At 43.2% G+C, this 22,939-nt stretch overlaps 1 protein-coding gene across 4 annotated transcripts in view; it reads left to right on the top strand.

Annotated features, from left to right (window-relative positions):
• Positions 1–17,760, top strand: part of fgfrl1a (fibroblast growth factor receptor like 1a) — a 99,384-nt gene extending 81,624 nt beyond the window's left edge. For 3 of the 4 annotated variants that reach the window (XM_036970032.2, XM_090220382.1, XM_090220381.1), the window contains 4 exons: positions 8,795–8,872; positions 9,649–9,933; positions 10,695–11,048; positions 12,969–14,606. In XM_036970032.2, coding sequence (XP_036825927.1) covers positions 8,795–8,872; positions 9,649–9,933; positions 10,695–11,048; positions 12,969–13,372 — 1,121 coding nt within the window. In that variant the 3' untranslated portion in view covers positions 13,373–14,606. Of the gene's footprint in view, positions 1–8,794; positions 8,873–9,648; positions 9,934–10,694; positions 11,049–12,968 lie in introns of all 4 variants that reach the window. The other variant, XM_021583558.3, reaches the window with a different exon arrangement.
• The last annotated feature ends 5,179 nt before the right edge of the window (positions 17,761–22,939 follow it).

Raw genomic sequence — 22,939 nt, 5'->3', positions numbered from 1 at the left:
CCCTCCAGACGAGCTTCAATGTCATACAACTCTCCTTCCATGGCCTCCAACTGCTCTTAAACGCAAGTAAAACTAAATGCATGCTTTTCAATCGATCGCTGCCCGCACCTGCTCGCCTGTCCAGCATCACTACTCTGGACGGCCCTGACTTAGAATACGTGGACAACTACAAATACCTGGGTGTCTGGTTAGACTCCTTCCAGACTCACATTAAGCATCTCCAATCCAAAATTAAATCTAGAATCAGCTTCCTATATCGCAACAAAGCATCCTTCACTCATGCTGCCAAACATACCCTCGTAAAACTGACCATACTACCGATCCTCGACTTCGGTGATGTCATCTATAAAATAGCCTCCAACACTCTACTCAACAAACTGGATGCAGTCTATCACAATGCCATCCGTTTTGTCACCAAAGCCCCATATACTACCCACCATTGCGACCTGTACGCTCTCGTTGGTTGGCCCTCGCTTCATACTCGTCGCCAAACCCACTGGCTACAGGTTATCTACAAGTCTCTGATAGGTAAAGCCCCGCCTTATCTCAGCTCACTGGTCATCATAGCAGCACCCACTCGTAGCACGCGCTCCAGCAGATATATCTCACTGGTCACCCCCAAAGCCAATTCCTCCTTTGGTCGTCTTTCCTTCCAGTTCTCTGCTGCCCATGACTGGAACGAATTGCAAAAATCTCTGAAGCTGGAGACTCACATCTCCCTCACTAGCTTTAAGCACCAGCTGTCAGAGCAGTTTACAGATCACTGCACCTGTACTTAGCCTATCTGTAAACAGCCCATCTATCTACCTACCTCATCCCCATACTGGTATTTATTTATTTTGCTCCTTTGTACCCCAGTAGCTCTACCTGCACATTCATCTTCTGCCGATCTACCATTCCAGTGTTTAATTGCTATATTGTAATTACTTTGCCACGATGGCCTATTTATTTCCTTAACTTACCTCATTTGCACTCACTACTACTCTACTGTATTATTGACTGTATGTTATGTTTATTCCATGTGTAACTCTGTGTTGTTGTGTGTCGAACTGTTTTGCTTTATCTTGGCCAGGTCGCAGTTGCAAATGAGAACTTGTTCTCAACTAGCCTACCTAGTTAAGTAAAGGTGAAATAAAAAAATAAAAATGACTGTGATTACTGTAGGACATGGATGGTATACTGTAATTACTGTAAGACATGGAGGGCTATATTACTGTAATTATTGTAAGACATGGAGGGTATTACTGTATGACATGGAGGGTATATTACTGTAATTACTGTAGGACATGGGGGTATAATACTGTAATTACTGTAGGACATGGATGGTATATTAATGTAGGACATGGAGGGTATATTACTGTAGGATATGGAGGTTATTTTACTGTAGGACATGGAGGGTATATTACTGTAGGTCATGGAGGGTGCATTACTGTAGGACATGGAGGGTATGTTACTGTAGGACATGCAGGGTATATTCATGTAATTACTGTAGGACATGGAGGGTATATTACTGTAGGACATGAAAGGTATATTACTGTAGGTCATGGAATGTATATTACTGTAGAACATGGAGGTTGTATTACTGTAGGACATGGAGGTTGTATTACTGTAGGACATGGAGGTTGTATTACTGTAGGACATGGAGGGTATATTACTGTAGGACATGAAAGGTATATTACTGTAGGTCATGGAGGGCATATTACTGTAGGACATGGAGGTTGTATTACTGTAGGACATGGAGGTTGTATTACTGTAGGACATGGAGGTTGTATTACTGTAGGACATGGAGGTTGTATTACTGTAGGACATGGAGGTTGTATTACTGTAGGACATGGAGGGTGTAGTACTGTAGGACATGGAGGTTGTATTACTGTAGGACATGGAGGTTGTAGTACTGTAGGACATGGAGGTTGTATTACTGTAGGACATGGAGGTTGTATTACTGTAGGACATGGTGGTTGTAGTACTGTAGGACATGGAGGTTGTATTACTGTAGGACATGACATGTATATTACTGTAGGACATGGAGGTTGTAGTACTGTAGGACATGGAGGGTATATTACTGTAGGACATGGAGGTTGTATTACTGTAGGACATGGAGGTTGTATTACTGTAGGACATGGAGGTTGTAGTACTGTAGGTCATGGAGGGTATATTACTGTAGGACATGGAGGGTATATTACTGTAGGACATGGAGGTTGTATTACTGTAGGACATGGAGGGTATATTACTGTAGGACATGGAGGTTGTAGTACTGTAGGACATGAAGGTTGTATTACTGTAGGACATGGAGGTTGTATTACTGTAGGACATGGAGGTTGTTTTACTGTAGGACATGGAGGTTGTATTACTGTAGGACATGAGGTTGTATTACTGTAGGACATGGAGGGTATATTACTGTAGGACATGGAGGGTATATTACTGTAGGACATGGAGGTTGTATTACTGTAGGACATGGAGGGTATATTACTGTAGGACATGAAAGGTATATTACTGTAGGTCATGGAAGGTATATTACTGTAGAACATGGAGGTTGTATTACTGTAGGACATGGAGGTTGTATTACTGTAGGACATGGAGGGTATATTACTGTAGGACATGAAAGGTATATTACTGTAGGTCATGGAGGGCATATTACTGTAGGACATGGAGGTTGTATTACTGTAGGACATGGAGGTTGTATTACTGTAGGACATGGAGGTTGTATTACTGTAGGACATGGAGGTTGTATTACTGTAGGACATGGAGGTTGTATTACTGTAGGACATGGAGGTTGTATTACTGTAGGACATGGAGGGTGTAGTACTGTAGGACATGGAGGTTGTATTACTGTAGGACATGGAGGTTGTAGTACTGTAGGACATGGAGGTTGTATTACTGTAGGACATGGAGGTTGTATTACTGTAGGACATGGAGGTTGTAGTACTGTAGGACATGGAGGTTGTATTACTGTAGGACATGACATGTATATTACTGTAGGACATGGAGGTTGTAGTACTGTAGGACATGGAGGGTATATTACTGTAGGACATGGAGGTTGTAGTACTGTAGGACATGAAATGTATATTACTGTAGGACATGGAGGTTGTAGTACTGTAGGACATGGAGGGTATATTACTGTAGGACATGGAGGGTATATTACTGTAGGACATGGAGGTTGTAGTACTGTAGGACATGGAGGTTGTATTACTGTAGGACATGGAGGTTGTATTACTGTAGGACATGGAGGTTGTATTACTGTAGGACATGGAGGTTGTATTACTGTAGGACATGGAGGTTGTATTACTGTAGGACATGGAGGTTGTAGTACTGTAGGACATGGAGGTTGTAGTACTGTAGGACATGGAGGTTGTATTACTGTAGGACATGAAATGTATATTACTGTAGGACATGGAGGTTGTATTACTGTAGGACATGAAATGTATATTACTGTAGGACATTTGACTTGTGATTGGGGGGGATCTTATTAAAAGAGGGGGGATATTGTTATTGAGTACAGCTGAAATTGATGGAATGATGTTCAACATGGTCATGTTCTTTGTGTGCGTGTGCTCAAATGTAAGTCCCCAGTGTAATCACAATAAACCCTCATAGTGCCTTTAGTGTTTGAATGTGCAGTAGACACCACTTGAGAGCATTCTGTCGGGCTGTATCACCGCCTGGTACGGCAACTGCACCGCCCACAACGGCAGGGCTCTCCAGAAGGTGGGAAAGTCAGCCAAACAAATCACCGGGGGCACGCTGCCTGCCCTCCAGGACATCTACAGCACCTGCTGTCACAGGAAGGTCAAGAAGATCATCAAGGACCTCAACCACCCGAGCGTGTTTATACCGGCTAGCATCTAGAAGGCGGAGACAGTACAGGTGCATCAAAGCTGGGACCGAGAAACTGAAAAACAGCTTCTATCTCCAGGCCACCAGACTGTTAAATAGTCATCACTAGTCAGCCTCGGCCCAGCACCCTGCCCTGAACCTTAGACACTGTTACTAGCAGGCTAACACCAGGTACTCTACCCTGTACCTTAGAGACTGCTGCCTTATGTACATAGTCATGGAACACTGGTCACTTTAATAATGTTTACATACTGTTTTACCCAGTGCATATGTACAATTTAAGTCGGAAGTTTACATACCCCTTAGCCAAATACATTTAAACTCAGTTTTTCATAATTTCTGACATTTAATCCTAGTAAAAAATTCCCTGTCTTAGGTCAGTTAGGATCACCACTTTATTTTAAGAATGTGAAATGTCAGAATAATTGTAGAGAGAATGATTTATTTCAGCTTTTATTTCTTTCATCACATTTCCAGTGGGTCAGAAGTTTACATACACTCAATTAGTATTTGGTAGCATTGCCTTTAAATTGTTTAACATGGGTCAAACGTTCCGGTTAGCCTTCCACAAGCTTCCCTTGAGCCCATTCCTCCTGACAGAGCTGGTGTAACTGAGTCAGGTTTGTAGGCCTCCTTGCTCGCACACACTTTTTCAGTTCTGCCCACAAATTTTCTATAGGATTGATGTCAGGGCTTTGTGATGGCCACTCCAATACCTTGACTTTGTTCTCCTTAAGCCATTTTGCCACAACTTTGGGAGTATGCTTGGGATCATTGTCCATATGGAAGACCTGTTTGCTACCAAGCTTTAACTTCCTGCTGATGTCTTGAGATGTTGCTTCAATATATCCACATAATTTTCCTACCTCATGATGCCATCTATTTTGTGAAGTGCACCAGTCCCTCCTGCAGCAAAGCACCCCCACAACATGATGCTGCCACCCCCGTGCTTCACGGTTGGGATGGTGTTCTTCGGCTTGCAAGCCTCCCCATTTTTCCTCTTAACATAACGACGCCCATTATGGCCAAATAGTTATATTTTTCATTAGACCAGAGGACATTTCTCCAAAAAGTACGATCTTTGTCCCCATGTGCAGTTGCAAACCGTAGTCTGGCTTTTTTATTGCGGTTTTGGAGCAGTGGCATCTTCCTTGCTGAGCGACCTTTCAGGTTATGTCGATAAGAGACTCGTTTTACTGTGAATATAGATACTTTTGTACCTGTTTCCTCCAGCATCTTCACAAGATCCTTTGCTGTTGTTCTGGGATTGATTTGCACTTTTCGCACCAAAGTACATTCATCTCTAGGAGACAGAACATGCCTCCTTCTTGAGCGATATGACGGCTGCGTGGTCCCATGGTGTTTATACTTGCGTACTATTGTTTGTACAGATGAACGTGGTACCTTCAGGCGTTTGGAAATTGCTCCCAAGCATGAACCAGACTTTGCTGATTTCTTTTGATTTTCCCATGATGTCAAGCAAAGAGGCACTGAATTTGAAGGTAGATATTTAAATACATACACAGGTACACCTCCAATTGACTCAAATGATGTTAATTATCCTATCAGAAGCATCATTTTCTGGAATTTTCCATGCACAGTCAACTTAGGGTATGTAAACTTCTGACCCACTGGAATTGTGATACAGTGAATTATAAGTGAAATAATCTGTCTGTAAACAATTGTTGGACAAATTACTTGTGTCATGCACAAAGTAGATGTCCTAACTGACTTGCCAAAACTATAGTTTGTTAACAAGAAATGTGTGGAGTGGTTGAAAAACTAGTTTTAATGACTCCAACCTAAGTGAATGTAAACATCTGACTTCAACTGTATGTGGTGTATGTTCAGTGGGGCAAAAAAAGTATTTAGTCAGCCACCAATTGTGCAAGTTCTCCCACTTAAAAAGATGAGAGAGGCCTGTAATTTTCATCATAGGTACACTTCAACTATGACAGACAAAATTAGAAAAACAAATCCAGAAAATCACATTGTAGGATTTTTTATGAATTTATTTGCAAATTATGGTGGAAAATAAGTATTTGGTCAATAACAAAAGTTTATCTCAATGCTTTGTTATATACCCTTTGTTGGCAATGACAGAGGTCAAACATTTTCTGTAAGTCTTCACAAGGTTTTCACACACTGTTGTTGGTATTTTGGCCCATTCCTCCATGCAGATCTCCTCTAGAGCAGGGATGTTTTGGGGCTGTTGCTGGGCAACACTGACTTTCAACTCCCTCCAAAGATTTTCTATGGGGTTGAGATCTGGAGATTGGCTAGGCCACTCCAGGACCTTGAAATGCTTCTTACGAAGCCACCCCTTCGTTGCCCGGGCAGTGTGTTAGGGATCATTGTCATGCTGAAAGACCCAGCCATGTTTCATCTTCAATGCCCTTGCTGATGGAAGGAGGTTTTCACATAAAATCTCACGATACATGGCCCCATTCATTCTTTCCTTTACACAGATCAGTCATCCTGGTCCCTTTGCAGAAAAACAGCCCCAAAGCATGATGTTTCCACCCCCATGCTTCACAGTAGGTATGGAGTTCTTTGGATGCAACTCAGCATTCTTTGTCCTTCAAACACGACGAGTTGAGTTTTTACCAAAAAGTTATAGTTTGGTTTCATCTGACCATATGACATTCTCCCAATCTTCTTCTGGATCATCCAAATGCTCTCTAGCAAACTTCAGACGGGCCTGGACATGTACTGGCTTAAGCAGGGGGACACGTCTGGCACTGCAGGATTTGAGTCCCTGGCGGCGTAGTGTGTTACTGATGGTAGGCTTTGTTACTTTGGTCCCAGCACATTGCAGGTCATTCACTAGGTCCCACCGTGTGGTTCTGGGATTTTTGCTCACATTTCTTGTGATCATTTTGACCCCACGGGGTGAGATCTTGCGTGGAGCCCCAGATCGAGGGAGATTATCAGTGGTCTTGTATGTCTTCCATCTCCTAATAATTGCTCCCACAGTTGATTTCTTCAAACCAAGCTGCTTACCTATTGCAGATTCAGTCTTCCCAGCCTAGTGCAGGTCTACAATTTTGTTTCTGGTGTCCTTTGACAGCTCTTTGGTCTTGGCCATAGTGGAGTTTGGAGTGTGACTGTTTGAGGTTGTGGACAGGTGTCTTTTATACTGATAACAAGTTCAAACAGGTGCCATTAATACAGGTTGTTAACGAGTGGAGGACAGAGGAGCCTCTTAAACAAGAAGTTACAGGTCTGTGAGAGCCAGAAATCTTGCTTGTTTGTAGGTGACCAAATACTTATTTTCCACCATAATTTGCAAATAAATTCATTAAAAATCCTATAATGTGATTTTCTGGATTTTCTTCTCTCATTTTGTCTGTCATAGTTGAAGTGTACCTATGATGAAAATTACAGGCCTCTCTCATCTTTTTAAGTGGGAGAACTTGCACAATTGGTGGCTGACTAAATACTTTTTTGCCCCACTGTACCTATACATTGTATTTTGATTTGAAGAAAGGGTACTGTGGATGGAGAGCGGGAGGGAGTGTAGGGGCCCACTGTAGGGGCCCATTGTAGGGCCCCACTGTAGGGGCCCACTGTAGGGGCCTACCTAGTATGTAAGGAGCATGGCTGGGTGAGTGGATTGATAATGAAGCTGTCCGGTGTCCATCAATGGTGCTCTCTTCCTCTTCTCCTCCTCTTCTTCTCTCCTCTACCTCTCTCCTTTTCCTCTCTTCCTCTCCTCTCTTCTCCTCTTCCTCTCCCCCTCTTTCTCTTTCCTCTTCCTCTCATTTCCTATATTCTCTTCTCTTCCTCTCTCTTCCTATCCTCTTTCCTCTTCCTCTCATAACCTATCTTCTCTTCCTCTCTTCTTCCTCTCTCCTCTTCTCCTCTTCCTCTCTCCTCGTCCTCTTTCTCTCCTTTCTTCTCCTCCTCTTCCTCTCCTCCTCTTCCTCTCTACTTTTCCTCTCCTCTCTTCCCCCCTTCCTCTCTCCTCTTTCTCCCTTCTCTTCCTCTCTTTTCCTCTCTTCCTCCACTCCCTTCCTCTCTTCTATTCTCCACACATTTTCACCTCTTCCTCTCCCCTCCTCCCCTCCTCTCCTCTCTTCTGGAGGCCCAGTACTGTAAGAGTGTTTAACCATGTATTCTTTGAGATCAAACTGTCCTGCCGCCGGCTTCAAAGAACTGGCAGCTCTGAACATGCCGGTCATGTGTTGGAGTTGTAGGGAGGAGCAGAGGAGAGCGTGGTGTAAGCAGAATACCATACAGCAACTCAGGTTACCAGTTTGTCAGATACAACTATCCAGCACTGCACGTATAGAGCCAACAGGATGCTGTCTTCATTTTCTTCTATTTGCATTTAAAATATATTCTCAGTCCAAATGGCTGAATTCAAAGACGTTGGCTGCAAATCAATACATGTGGCACCCGCAGGTGGTCCAAGACTGTTCTTGGCTCGCTCTTTTCACAAGCAGATTTTTCTTCAGCGCAGGCCAGCCAGGCCAATATTAGCACATATAGCCACTGAGAATAGATCAGTCACTTATCAGTTTTGACAAGTTGGCATTGGTTTACCCAGTCCTACCTGATGTAATGTCTGATTCTTGCATCTCTGATGAACGGCTCCTCAGAATATGTCCACATCTTGAAGTGGTTTCATGACGTTCAGTATGGCCGATCTGTTTAGCATTGACTCATCATTGTTAGTCCATCACTTTGTGTCTCCTGGAGTGAGGAGGGGGGTGGCAGAACAAAGCCTTGAGCAGAACCAGTCACAGAGATGATCTGGGGTCTTCATCATCCCATGATACTTCAGGCTGGATTCTGGTTCTGGCCTAATCCCACTACTACATCCACAGACACATTAGAGCATATTGGATCACTGCTAGAGCTGTGAGTTATAAAACTGTTTTATCACTGGGAGGACGTTATTTCCCTCTGACACTGATGCTATGCTGTATGTCTGTGTCTCTCTCTCTATCTGTAGAGGATGCCAGCACTGGGAGGGACGGAGCAGGAACAGCGGGAGACCCAGAATACCCCACTGACCTCTCAGGGAAACTGGGTAAGACACTGAGCACTGTCTCTCTCTCTCTCTCTCTCTGACATTTATCTCTGGTTTCATCTGACCCTAGATCATTTAGAAAACAGGGCATTGTCTTAGTGATGGGTATGTAGTGGCCCAGTCTCTGGAGAGGGGGTGTAGTTCTAGTGTGTCTGGCCACACCTGGCACCACTCTGCCCTGTGTGTGCTGCCCTGGCACACACAACCCCCCCCCCCCTCCCCCCCACCAGCAGGGTGCTGTTTGCTTGGGTAATTACCTCTGACAGGCCAGAGAGCAGGCTATTTGAATGAAGTGTGTTTGGGGAAACATTCCATCCTCTCCCCTCTCTCCCTGTTGGCTGCCCCCTTTGACCAGTCGTATCAAACTGGAGTCCACTATTGTCTTTTCTCCTGTTGACTCTGCCTCGACACAGTTCAGATACAACCAGCGTTGAACTGCTGAGTGAAACTTTAAAGGGGAAAGTGGTGGTTTTGTCAACGTGCCCCTTGGTGGGTTATGTTATGCTGAATAGTGCCGCCACACCAGAAATACTGTTTGACCCCAAATGGAAGCCCCACAACATACCCTTCATATTTATTTGCTCAGTGTTAGAAAAACGATGTTGTCAAACAAACATACTTAACCTTCATTATTTTCAAAGTCCTCCAGTGTGATTCGTTGCGATATTTAATAGCTGTCTGGTGTGCATTGTGCACACCATTATAAACTGTTCCTGTGAAGTTTATCCTTTTTCTCAACAACACTATTTCGTAAACAACCCTTCCTTTGATCGCAGTCCGACCACGCTTCACGCAGCCAGCCAAGATGAGGAAGCGCGTGATCGCCCGGCCGGTGGGCAGCTCAGTACGGCTGAAGTGCACGGCCAGCGGGAACCCTCGTCCGGACATCGTGTGGCTGAAGGACAACAAGCCGCTGACCCCTGAGGAGGTGGGTGAGGGCCGTAAGAAGAAGTGGACCCTGAGTCTGAAGAATCTGACCCCTGAGAACAGCGGGAAGTACACCTGCCACGTCTCCAACCGGGCTGGAGAGATCAACGCCACATACAAAGTGGAAGTCATCCGTAAGTTTGGTCACTTACTTACAGTATAGATGTATTGTTTTTTGGTTGATTTATAAGCTTGGGTCATTGTTGAAGTTTGATTAGCATTGAGGGTAAGGGAAAGGGGGATACCTAGTCAGTTGTACAACTGAATGCCTTCAACTGAAATGTGTCTTCCGCTTTTAACCCAACCCCTCTGAAACAGAAAGGTCCAGGGGGCTGCTTTAATCGACATCCACATCTTCAGCGCCCAGGGAACAGTGGGTTAACTGCCTTGTCAGCTTGGGGATTCGATCCAGCAACCTTTCGGTTACTGGCCCAACGCTCTAACCACTAGGCTAGAGCAGGGTATTAATACAGTGGGTTGAGTTTGGAGGTTGGGCATTAACTCTTGTTTACTGGTCAGATTGGTTTATAGTTGAGTTTTGAGGATGGGGTTTAGGTTTAGGTTGGTTGAGTGTTGTGAGGTTGGGTTAATCCTGGGCTGATGTGGTATGGTGAGCCTCAGCCTCCCTCTCTCTCTCCCCTTGACCATCTGCTTAGCATTATATCCCATCTGTGTGCTGACTACAAAAACACATGTTTCTACCAAACCCAGAAGCGGAGAGGAGGAAGTGAATAAAACTTGTGCTTGCTTGTGTCAAATGTGGCATTTTCTCCCTCAACCTCAGCCTATTCTAGCCGCAGCACAGAGAACGAGAGGAAAGCGCTGAACATGGCAATAACTTTTCTGTTCAGTTGAATTGTCTGAATACGCTCTATACATATTTTTCCCGTTATAGAGCGGACAAATTCCAAGCCTATCCTGACCGGCACCCATCCGGTGAACACCACGGTGGACTACGGCGGTACCACCTCATTCCAGTGTAAGGTTCGCAGTGACGTCAAGCCGGTGATTCAGTGGCTGAAGAGGGTGGAGCCGGGGGACGAGAACAAGTACAACTCCACCATCGAGGTGGGCGACCATGGCTTCGTGGTGCTGCCCACAGGAGAGGTGTGGTCCAGGCCAGACGGCTCCTACCTCAACAAGCTGCTCATCACCCGGGCCAAGGAGGAGGACGCTGGGATGTACATCTGTCTGGGTGCCAACACCATGGGTTACAGCTTCCGCAGTGCTTACCTCACTGTCCTGCCTGGTGAGTGGAACACCCTGTTACAACTACATAACACCGTGCTTAACCATAACATCCAGTTACAACCATATTATAACACCCTGTTTAACCATAACACCATGTTACCACCATATTATAGCACCCTGTTTAACCATAACACCATGTTACCACCATATTATAGCACCCTGTTTAACCATAACACCCTGTTACAACTACATAACACCGTGCTTAACCATAACATCCAGTTACAACCATATTATAACACCCTGTTTAACCATAACACCATGTTACCACCATATTATAGCACCCTGTTTAACCATAACACCATGTTTAACCATAACACCCTGTTTAACCATAACACCATGTTTAACCATAACACCATGTTACCACCATATTACAACACCCTGTTTAACCATACAAACATGTTACCACCATATTATAACACCATGTTTAACCATAACACCCTGTTTAACCATAACACCCTGTTTAACCATAACACCATGTTACCACCATATTATAGCACCCTGTTTAACCATAACACCATGTTTAACCATAACACCATGTTTAACCATAACACCATGTTACCACCATATTATAACACCATGTTTAACCATAACACCATGTTTAACCATAACACCCTGTTTAACCATAACACCATGTTTAACCATAACACCATGTTACCACCATATTACAACACCCTGTTTAACCATACAAACATGTTACCACCATATTATAACACCCTGTTTAACCATAACACCATGTTACCACCATATTATAGCACCATGTTTAACCATAACACCCTGTTACCACCATATTATAGCACCATGTTTAACCATAACACCCTGTTACCACCATATTATAACACACTGTTTAACCATAACACCCCGTTACACCCTGTTTACCTGTAACATCCTGTTACCACCATATTATGACACCCTGTTTAACCATAACACCATGTTACCACCATATTATAACACCATGTTTAACCATAACACCATGTTACCTCCATATTATAACACCATGTTTAACCATAACACCATGTTACCACCATATTATAACACCATGTTTAACCATAACACCCTGTTACACCCTGTTTACCCATAACACCCTGTTACCACCATATTATAACACCCTGTTTAACCATAACACCCTGTTACCACCATATTATGACACCCTGTTTAACCATAACACCCTATTACCACCATATTATAACATAATGTTTAACCATAACTCCCTGTTACTACCATATTATAACACCCTGTTTAACCATAACACCCTGTTACCACCATATTATAACACCCTGTTTAACCATAACACCCTGTTACCACCATATTATAACACCCTGTTTAACCATAACACCATGTGACCACCATATTATGACACACTGTTTAACCATAACTCCCTGTTACAACCATATTATAACACCCTGTTTAACCATAACACCCTGTTACCACCATATTATAACACCCTGTTACCACCATATTATAACACCCTGTTTAACCATAACACCATGTTACCTCCATATTATGACACCCTGTTTAACCATAACACCATGTTACCTCCATATTATGACACCCTGTTTAACCATAACACCCTGTTACCACCATATTATGACACCCTGTTTAACCATAACTCCCTGTTACCACCATATTATGACACCCTGTTTAACCATAACACCATGTGACCACCATATTATGACACCCTGTTTAACCATAACTCCCTGTTACACCCTGTTTACCCATAACACCCTTTTACAACCATGTAACATCCTGTCACATTTACCACTAAACAACATGTGATGCACCCATCATCCAAAACTGTTAAACTGAAGTTGTTTTAATAATGGTTATACTTACTACTGTATGTATTCACCATCAGGTTTTAATAGTGACTTTTGACCAAGCTGCTCATAACTCCCCATATTTCCTCTTCTCTCCCCTCCAGACCCAAAGCCTCAACACACTCCCATCCCCACGGCTACCTCTCACAGCCTGCCCTGGCCTGTGATCATCGGCCTCCCAGCAGGGTTGGTGTTCATCCTGGGTACTGTCCTGCTGTGGTTCTGTCAATCCAAACGCCACTGCTCCTCTGGAGGTGTGGTCACCGCCCAGGCCCTGACCGCCTTACAGCGCCCGCCCCCACGGGTACCAGCCTGCCCCCCCAGCGGGGACAAAGACTGCCTGAGCTACTACATGACCCAGCAGCAGCAGCTCCTCCTGGCCCAGGGAGGCAGCGGTCTGGTGGTCCCTAAAGTCTACCCAAAGATCTACACAGACATCCACACACACACACACTCACACATGGATGGAAAAGTGCACCAACACCAGCATATCCACTACCAATGTTAGCTGCCACTGTCCCGACAGGCCCTCATGTCTGCAGTGTTGGGTCAGCTCCCACCACCTCCCCTCCACATGCCCAGTCCTGCTTTCCTCCTAAAGACCCAGCCAAACAGTCTGAGCTGGGGTGCTGCACACAAACCCTCTTACTGCTAAATACTATACTGTACTGAACCAAGGCCCTGGGGAACATGGACACAGTCAGGATAGATAGCACCCTCCATGAGGTACAGAATAAGGGACATGGAAATGCCTTCAGGAATCCCACATGAACTAATGTGAGTCCAAATGGAGCAATATTTCACACAGAACCCCACTGCAGAACCACTGCAGAGAGATGGCAACATTTGTTTCTCTAGTCTGGTTCAATCTGCACAAACTCACAGTGACTGAAATGAGTGAATGTATAGAGTTAGCTCTGTCTCATTTGAGAGTCTTTACTCTGTAGGAAAATAGCAGCATTTCCTGCAACACCTCTCTGGCCTTCATGTGCAGTGTCTGTGGAAGGGTCCAAGAGGATTATGTCTATTAGCTCCACATTTTTGTCAGATGCACAGCCTCAGTAAGCACCAAAAGGAATACGGTTCAATGTAAAATGTTCACAGATTTTATGGATTGCTGTTGGATTGAATCAGAATCCAAATGTGCCTTCACATCCTGAGAAGGTCAGAAGGAGGTCAACCAACAGAGACACAGCGGGATTGAGTCAACAAAGATTGCATGTATTTTGTTTCTCAAAAAGGTTTTGTTCAAGGAAAAGGACCTGCAAAGCATTGCAGTCTTTTGTACGTGAATGGGAAATTATTTATGGGTAATAGGAAATGGTATGAAATCGTGTAAAGAACGTTATAATTCCTAAGGCCGATCATATTGTCACTATCCTAAAAAATAACCTAGATACTGAAATATTCAGGATTACAGCAACGCATACAATAATTCTGTGTTCTTCTCGTTATTACTTGGGTTTTACAGGTCACTGACATGTGGGCGTCATGGTCAGTGGTACTGTTGGGCTGATCCAAACCGCAGGTGCACCCAATCACAAAAAGACTTGTTCAACTTTTGAATTCTCAGGTGGCCATCTTTCTTTTTGTCTCTTGTTCTTTGGGTGTGTATAGGGTATAACTCTGACCACTATAGGAAACTGTGGAATATGCTCATGTAATGGAACCCTTTTTAAGCTTTGAGAAGAGAAACGGAAAGCTTCCCAAAAACCAAAATACAGTATGATTGCTGCATTGTCTGTGAAAAGTGTCCTCAAACTGATTGTTCAGTTGTTCTGTGTTTTACCCCAGTATTTGTTGTGTCAAAGCTAATGGACTGCCAGATTCAGAATTCATGCACTTATTCCAAGTATGTTGATCAAAGTAGTGTTAAAGTTAATCTATTATTTTCAGCCTTTTGGGGGGAAGCTAGAATCATGGAAATACCCTGTTCAATTGACCTACAAATTTAAATCCTAAGTAATTGTCTAGACTCAAAATATATATATATATTTATACACAGTGCATTCTGAAAGTATTCAGACCCCTTGACTTTTTCGTTTTTCCCCTCAATCTACGCACAATAACCCATAATGAAAAAGCAAAAACAGGTTTAGAAATTTTTGCACATGTATACTTTTATTTATTTTTTATATCACATTTACATAAGTATTCAGACCCTTTACTCAGTACTTTGTTGAAGCACCTTTGGCAGCGATTACAGCCTTGAGTGTTCTTGGGTGGGACGCTACAAGCTTGGCACACCTGTATTTGGGGAGTTTCTCCCATTCGTCTCTGCAGATCCTCTCAAACTCTGTCAGGTTTAATGGAGAGCGTTGCTGCACAGCTATTTTCAGGTCTCTCCAGAGATGTTCAAACGGGTTCAAGTCTGGGCTCTGGCTGGCTGTGTGCTTAGGTTTCTTGCCCTGTTGGACGCTGAACCTTCGCCCCAGTCTGAGGTCCTCAGCTCTCTGGAGCAGGTTTTCATCAAGTATCTCTCTGTACTTTGCTCTGTTCATCTTTCCCTCGATCCTGACTAGTCTTCCTGTCCCTGCTGCTGAAAAACATCCCCACAGCATGGTGCTGCCACCACCGTGCTTCACAGTAGGGATGGTGCCAGGATTCCTCCAAACATGACACTTAGGATTCAAGCTAAAGAGTTCAATCTTGGTTTCATCAGACAAGAGAATCTTGTTTCTCATGGTCTGAGAGTCCTGTAAGTGCCTGTTGGAAAACTCCAAGCTGGCTGTCATGTGCCTTTTACTCAGGAGTGGTTTCTGTCTGGCCACTACCATAAAGGCCTGATTGGTGGAATGCTGCAGAGATGGTTGTCCTTTTGGAAGGTTATCCCATCTCCACAGAGGAACTCTGGAGCTTTGTCAGAGTGACCATCAGGTTCATGGTCACCTCCCTGACCAAGGCCCTTCTCCCCCGTTTGCTCAGTTTGGCCGGGTGGCCATCTCTAGGAATAATCTTGGTGGTTCCAAACTTCTTCCATTTAAGAATGATGGAGGCCACTGTGTTCTTGGGGATCTTTAATGATGTAGACATTTTTTGGTACCCTTCCCCAGATCTGTACCTTGACACAATCCTGTCTTTCGACCTCATGGCTTGGTTTTTGCTCTGACATGCACTGTCAACTGTGGGACCTTATATAGACAGGTGTGTGCCTTTCCAAATCATGTCCAATCAATTGAATTTACCACAGCTGGACTCAAATCAAGTTGTAGAAACATCTCAAGGATGATCAATGGAAACAGGATGCACCTGAGCTCAATTTAGAGTCTCATATCAAAGGATCTGAACACCTATGTAAATAAGGTATTTCTGTGTTTTGTGTTTAATACATTTGCTAAAATTTATAAAAAGCTGTTTTTGCTTTGTCATTATGGTTTATTGTGTGTATATTGATGAGGAAAAAAATGTATTTAATCGATTTTAGAATAAGGCTGTAACATAACAAAATGTGGAAAAAGTCAAGGGGTTTGAATACCTTCCGAATGCATATACACAGTTCTGTGAAAAAGTCCCCCCCCCCCACCCCCCCTTTCTAATTTTCTCTACTTTTGCATATTTTTGATACTGAATGTTATCAGATCTTCAACCAAAACCTCATATTAGATAAAGGAAACCTGAGTGAACAAACAACACAACAATGACTTAGTTATTTCATTTATTTCATAAACAAAGTTATGCAACACCCAATGCCCCTGTGTGAAAAAGTAATTTCCCCCTTACACTGGTTGTGCCACCTTTAGCTGCAATGACTCCAACCAAACGCTTCCTGTAGTAGTTGATCAGTCTGTCACGTCTCTGTGGAGGAATTTTGGCCCACTCTTCCATGCAGAACTGCTTTAACTCAGCGACATTTCTGGGTTTTCAAGCATGAACTGCTCGTTTCAAGTCCTGCGACAACATCTCAATTGGGAATAGGTCTGGACTTTGACTAGGCCATTTCAAAACTTTTTTGCCATTTTCATGTAGACTTGATTGTGTGTTTTGGATTATTGTCTTGCTGCATGACTCAGCTATGCTTCAGCTCACAGACGAATGGCCTGACATTCACCTGTAGAATTCTCTGATACAGAGCAGAATTGATGGTTCCTTATATTAAGGTACTTGCCTTACCGTCAATCCAGGCCATGTGGCAGCAAAGCATCCCAAACTATCACGCTACCACCATGCTTGGCTGTTGGTATAAGGTTCTTACTGTGGAATGCAGTGTTTGGTTTTTGCCAGGCGTAATGGTACCCATGTCGTTCACAAAATTATACTTTGACTCATCTGTCCATAGAACATTCTTCCAAGAGTCTTGATGATCATCCAGGGTCTTTTTGGCAAATTTGAATATTTTTGGAAGAGATGGGTTTCATTATATCCGGCGAAAACCAAACACAATCAAGTGTACATGAAAATGGTTTAAATGCAACAAATTTGAAGTTTTTGAATAGCCTAGTCAAAGTCCAGACAAATCCCAAATGAGATGTTGTCGCAGGACTTGAAACGAGCAGTTCATGCTTGAAAAACCGTCAATGTTGCTGAGTTAAAGCAGTTCTGCATGCTAGAGTTGGCCAAAATTCCTCCACAGCGATATGAGAGATTGATCAACAACTACAGGAAGCATTTGGTGGCAGTCATTGCAGCTAAAGGTCGCACAACCAGTTATTAAGTGTAAAGGGGCAATTCATTTTTCACACAGGTGAATTTGGTGCGGAAGGTAACCTGCTGGTTAGAGCATTGGGCCAGTAACTGAAAGGTTTCTGGATCGAATCCCCGTGCTGACAAGGTAAAAATCTGTCGTTCTGCCCCTGAACAAGGCAGTTAACCCACTGTTCCCCAGTGTCACCGTCATTGTAAATAAGAAATTGTTATTTTAACTGACTTACGTAGTTCAATAAAAAAATCTAAAATTGAGTGTTGCAATACTTTGTTAAATAGATCAAATAAGTGTCAATTTTTTTGGTATTTATAAACTCAGGTTCCCTATTAGGTTTTGAAATCTGATTCACTATTGAAAATATACAAAAATAGAGAAAATCAGAAAGGGGGCAAATACTTTTTATTTTTATATATATACACACACACACACACACACACACACACACACACACACACACACACAGTATATCAAAATTCAAAAGTTTGGACACACCTACTCATTCAAGGGTTTTTCTTCATGTTTACTATTTTCTACATTTTAGAATAATAGTGAAGACATCAAAACTATAAATAACACATATGGAATCATCTAGTAACCAAAAGAGTGTTAAACAAGTCAAAATATATTTTAGATTTTAGATTCTTAAAAGTAGCCACCCTTTGCCTTGATGACAGCTTTGCACACTCTTGGCAGTCTCTCAACCAGCTTCCCCTGGAATGCTTTTCCAACACTCTTGAAGGAGTTCCCACATACGCTGAGAACGTGTTGGCTGCTTTTCCTTCACTCTGCAGTACAACTCATCCCAAACCATCTCAATTGGGTTGAGGTCGGGGGATTGTGGAAACCAGGTCATCTGATGCAGCACTCCATCACTCTCCTTCTTGGTGAATTAGCCCTTACACAGTCTGGAGGTGTGTTGGGTCATTGTCCTGTTGAAAAACAAATGATAGTCCCACTAAGCACAAACCAGATGGGATGGTGTATCGCTGCAGAATGCTGCTGTGGTAGCCATGCTGGTTAAGTGTGCCTTGAATTATAAATGAATCACCAACAGTGTCACCAGCAAAGCACCATCACACCACCTCCTCCATGCTTCATGGTGGGAACCACACATACAGAGATCATCCGTTCACCTACTCTGCGTCTCACAAAGACATGGCTGTTAGAACCAAAAATCTCATATTTGGACTCATCAGACCAAAGGACATATTTCCACTCGTCTAATGTCCTTTTACCCCTTTTTTTCTACCCAATTTTGTGGTATCTAATTGGTATTTAGTCTTGTCGCATCGCTGTAACTCCCATACGGACTCAGGTGAGGCGAAGGCCGAGAGCCGTGCGTCCCCCGAAACACAACCCAACCAAGCCACACTGCTTCTTGACACAATTTCCACTTAACCCGGAAGCCTGGTGTTCTTGGGGTTGTACTCATCCTTCTTCCTCCAAACACGGTGAGTGGAGTTTAGACCAAAAAGCTCTCTTTTTGTCTCATCAGACCACATGACCTTCTCCCATTCCTCCTCTGGATCATCCAGATGGTCATTGGCAAACTTCAGACGGGCCTGGACATACTCTGGCTTGAGCAGGGGGACCTTGCGTGCGCTGCAGGATTTTAATCCATGACGGCATAGTGTGTTACTAATGGTTTTCTTTGAGACTGTGGTCCCAGCTCTCTTCAGGTCATTGACCAGGTCCTGCCTTGTAGTTCTGGGCTGATCCCTCACCTTCCTCATGATCATTGATGCCCCACGAGGTGAGATCTTGCATGGAGCCCCAGACCGAGGGTGATTGACCGTCATCTTGAACTTCTTCCATTTTCTAATAATTGCGCCAACAGTTGTTGCCTTCTCACCAAGCTGCTTGCCTATTGTCCTATAGCCCATCCCAGCCTTGTGCAGGTCTACAATTATATCCCTGATGTCCTTACACAGCTCTCTGGTCTTGGCCATTGTGGAGAGGTTAGAGTCTGTTTGATTGAGTGTGTGGACAGGTGTCTTTTATACAGGTAACGAGTTCAAACGGGTGCAGTTAATACAGGTAATGAGTGGAGAACCGGAGGGCTTCTTAAAGAAAAACTAACTGGTTGGTAGGTGATCAAATACTTATGTCATGCAATAAAATCCAAATTAATTACTTAAAAATCATACAATGTGATTTTCTGGATTTTTGTTTTAGATTCCGTCTCTCACAGTTGAGGTGTTCCTATGATAAAAAAAAATGACAGACCTCTACATGCTTTGTAAGTAGGAAAACCTGCAAAATCGGCAGTGTATCAAATACTTGTTCTCCCCACTGCATATAATTATAAAAATATATATTTTTCATGTTTAAAAAAGACTAACTGTTTTAGTGTGGGGAAAACAATCAGGTTCTATTTTGTATAGGGTACCTCTGCAGCAGAGATAACGCTGGGTCTTCTTTTCCTGTGGCGGTCCTCATGAGTGCCATTTTCATCATAGCGTTTGATGGTTTTTGCGACTGCACTTGAAGAAACTTTAAATGTTCTTGAAATGCTCCATATTGACTGATCTTCATGTCTTAAAGTAATGATGGACTGTCATTTCTCTTTGCTTATTTGAGCTGTTCTTGCTGTAATATATATTTACCAAATAGGGCTATCTTCTGTATACCAACAATACTTGCCACAACACAACTGATTGGCTCAAAAGCAAAAATGTACTTTTAACAAGGCACACCTGTTAATTGAAATGCATTCCAGGTGACTACCTCATGAAGCTGGTCGAGAGAATGCCAAGAGTGTGCAAAGCTGTCATCAAGGCAAAGGGTTGCTTCTTTGTAGAATTTCAAATATAAAATATATTTAGATTTGTTGAACATTTTTGTTGGTTACTACATGATTCCATATGTGTTATTGAATAGTTTTGATGTCTTCACTATTATTCTACAATGTAGAAAACAGTACAAATAAATAACCCTTGAATGAGTAGGCGTGTTCAAACTTTTGACTGGTGTTGTATATCAATGCCTACTTTAATTTAATTTCATAAACAAGAATTATAATTTTTTTCTTTACAATTGGGCATTATGTAAAAAATAAAATAGCACCTCATCAGTGGATGACATTTTGTCTTATAGTTACAGTGTAAGCTATGTAGCAAATATGTATCAAGTGTAAAATATTTATATGTGCCATTCAGATATTCAAAACATTATTGGTAAACTTTCTATAGACAATCTTGTACAGTCTATTGTCTTTTAGGTTCAATATGATTTTTGTCACATGGAAACATTTTACTCATTTTATCAACGTCATTAAAATGGTAGTTAATCTTTGCAATTTGTGTTTTATATGAAGCTGTGCAATGAATAGTGCTGTTTATGTGTACAATTCATGCATGCATGTCAAGTGACTTTTATTATATAAAAAGAATAGAGAACATCATAAAATCAGTCATCAACAAATAGTCTAGAGGGACAGGCCACAGACAGCCAAGAGGGACAGGCCACAGACAGCCTAGAGGGACAGGCCACAGACAGCCAAGAGGGACAGGCCACAGACAGCCTAGAGGGACAGGCCACAGACAGCCTAGAGGGACAGGCCACAGACAGCCAAGAGGGACAGGCCACAGACAGCCAAGAGGGACAGGCCTCAGACAGCCAAGAGGGACAGGCCATAGACAGCCAAGAGGGACAGGCCACAGACAGCCAAGAGGGACAGGCCACAGACAGCCAAGAGGGACAGGCCACAGACAGCCTAGAGGGACAGGCCACAGACAGCCAAGAGGGACAGGCCACAGACAGCCTAGAGGGACAGGCCACAGACAGCCAAGAGGGACAGGCCACAGACAGCCAAGAGGGACAGGCCACAGACAGCCAAGAGGGACAGGCCATAGACAGCCAAGAGGGACAGGCCACAGACAGCCTAGAGGGACAGGCCACAGACAGCCAAGAGGGACAGGCCACAGACAGCCTAGAGGGACAGGCCACAGACAGCCAAGAGGGACAGGCCACAGACAGCCTAGAGGGACAGGCCACAGATAGCCGGAGCAGACATGAGGGTATATAACACATTTTAGGAGATTAGAAACAAATAACTCTTAAGTACACAAAATTGACACATGGGAATAGGGATCATTAAACACAAGTATATGTGCTATTTAAAATGCAATTTGCTGTTAAAAAGATAGGGGCAGTCAGAGCAACTAATTTAGCTGTCAGTCAGTGTTTTTGTTCTAGATGATAGATGAACAAGTCTTGCGTGTGGATTCAGGGTTGAGAAGCTCTCAGCGGAGTGATTGAAGCAGATGACACACACCTGTGCTGTTGACAGACATCGGTGTTGAGTTCACAGCTTCTCAATGAGGACGACAGGGTGAGGAGCAGGCATCAATGAGAATGGTCTCATTCTGGAACACTCAGTGACAGTATGTAGCCTCGCTAGTTCAGCCTTCAAAATAAGACTTTTGTTGATTGACAATAAAATATACATTTTGGATAATTGTGAATGGGGGCTTTATATCCAAATCACTAATATATTGATACTATATATTAGTGATACACTATATATTAATACTAATGGTGGACATGCTTTAATTGTAATGTTTAAGAATCAATAGTGCTGAAAAAAAGAGCGTGTGAACCCTTGTACCAGATTCTTGGGCACTTGTGCAACTACTAACTGTATTGTGATGATGGAAAAGTGTCCAGAGGTCTTTACTGGTGCTCACTGAAAGGAACTGTCAGATGAATGAAGCCGGCGTGAAGGACACACCTGTGAATATCTGGCTGAGAATAATTCCCTCTGTTTGCATACCTCCATCTTTTCAAATTGATGTTCAGAACAACAAAACCACTGTTTAAAACTGGGGAAATAAAAACCACACAAAAAAATAAAGAGGCCGTGGTTTCCCCCAGATGTTTACTGTGCTGGTGAAGAGAGAGGGATGCAGAGTGAGAAAGGAAATCTTTGTGATGGGAAAGAGGCCAAGGCCTCTAAAGTCTGCCACGGAGCCGTGACAAAAGCAGCCTAATCTCAGGGTTGTCTTTCAGACTTTCTTTACACATCCTGCCAAGCTGTCTGACAGGAAAGGACTTCCACAGCCCGGCTGACATCACTCAAGCATGGGTTGGAGTCAGGGCCTTCAAAGGCCCTTCACATGCGGGATGTCTGTGTGTGACTAAGAGAACATGAGTGGGCCGGCCAGTACCACATCAGCCTCATCCTCTTTTTACTCATAGACCACCATAGAGGCTATTTCGACTCTCCCAAATGTATCAAATCCACAATTTAGATCTTTATCCTCAAAAGCTGTATTCAAAAAAAAAAAATTACCTTTTTTTAATTAGGCAAGTAAGTTAATTAAGAACAAATTCTTATTTACAATGACGGCCTACCAAAAGGCAAATGACCTCCTGTGGGGACGGGGGCTGGGAATTAAAAAATATATATATAACATATAAATATAGGACAAA

Source organism: Oncorhynchus mykiss, chromosome 25 (genome assembly GCF_057628025.1).
Source record: "Oncorhynchus mykiss isolate SJ-2025 chromosome 25, ASM5762802v1, whole genome shotgun sequence".
Classification (NCBI taxonomy): domain Eukaryota; kingdom Metazoa; phylum Chordata; class Actinopteri; order Salmoniformes; family Salmonidae; genus Oncorhynchus; species Oncorhynchus mykiss.
Note: the sequence above shows the minus strand (reverse complement) of the source record. Positions and strands in the feature narration are given on the sequence as shown.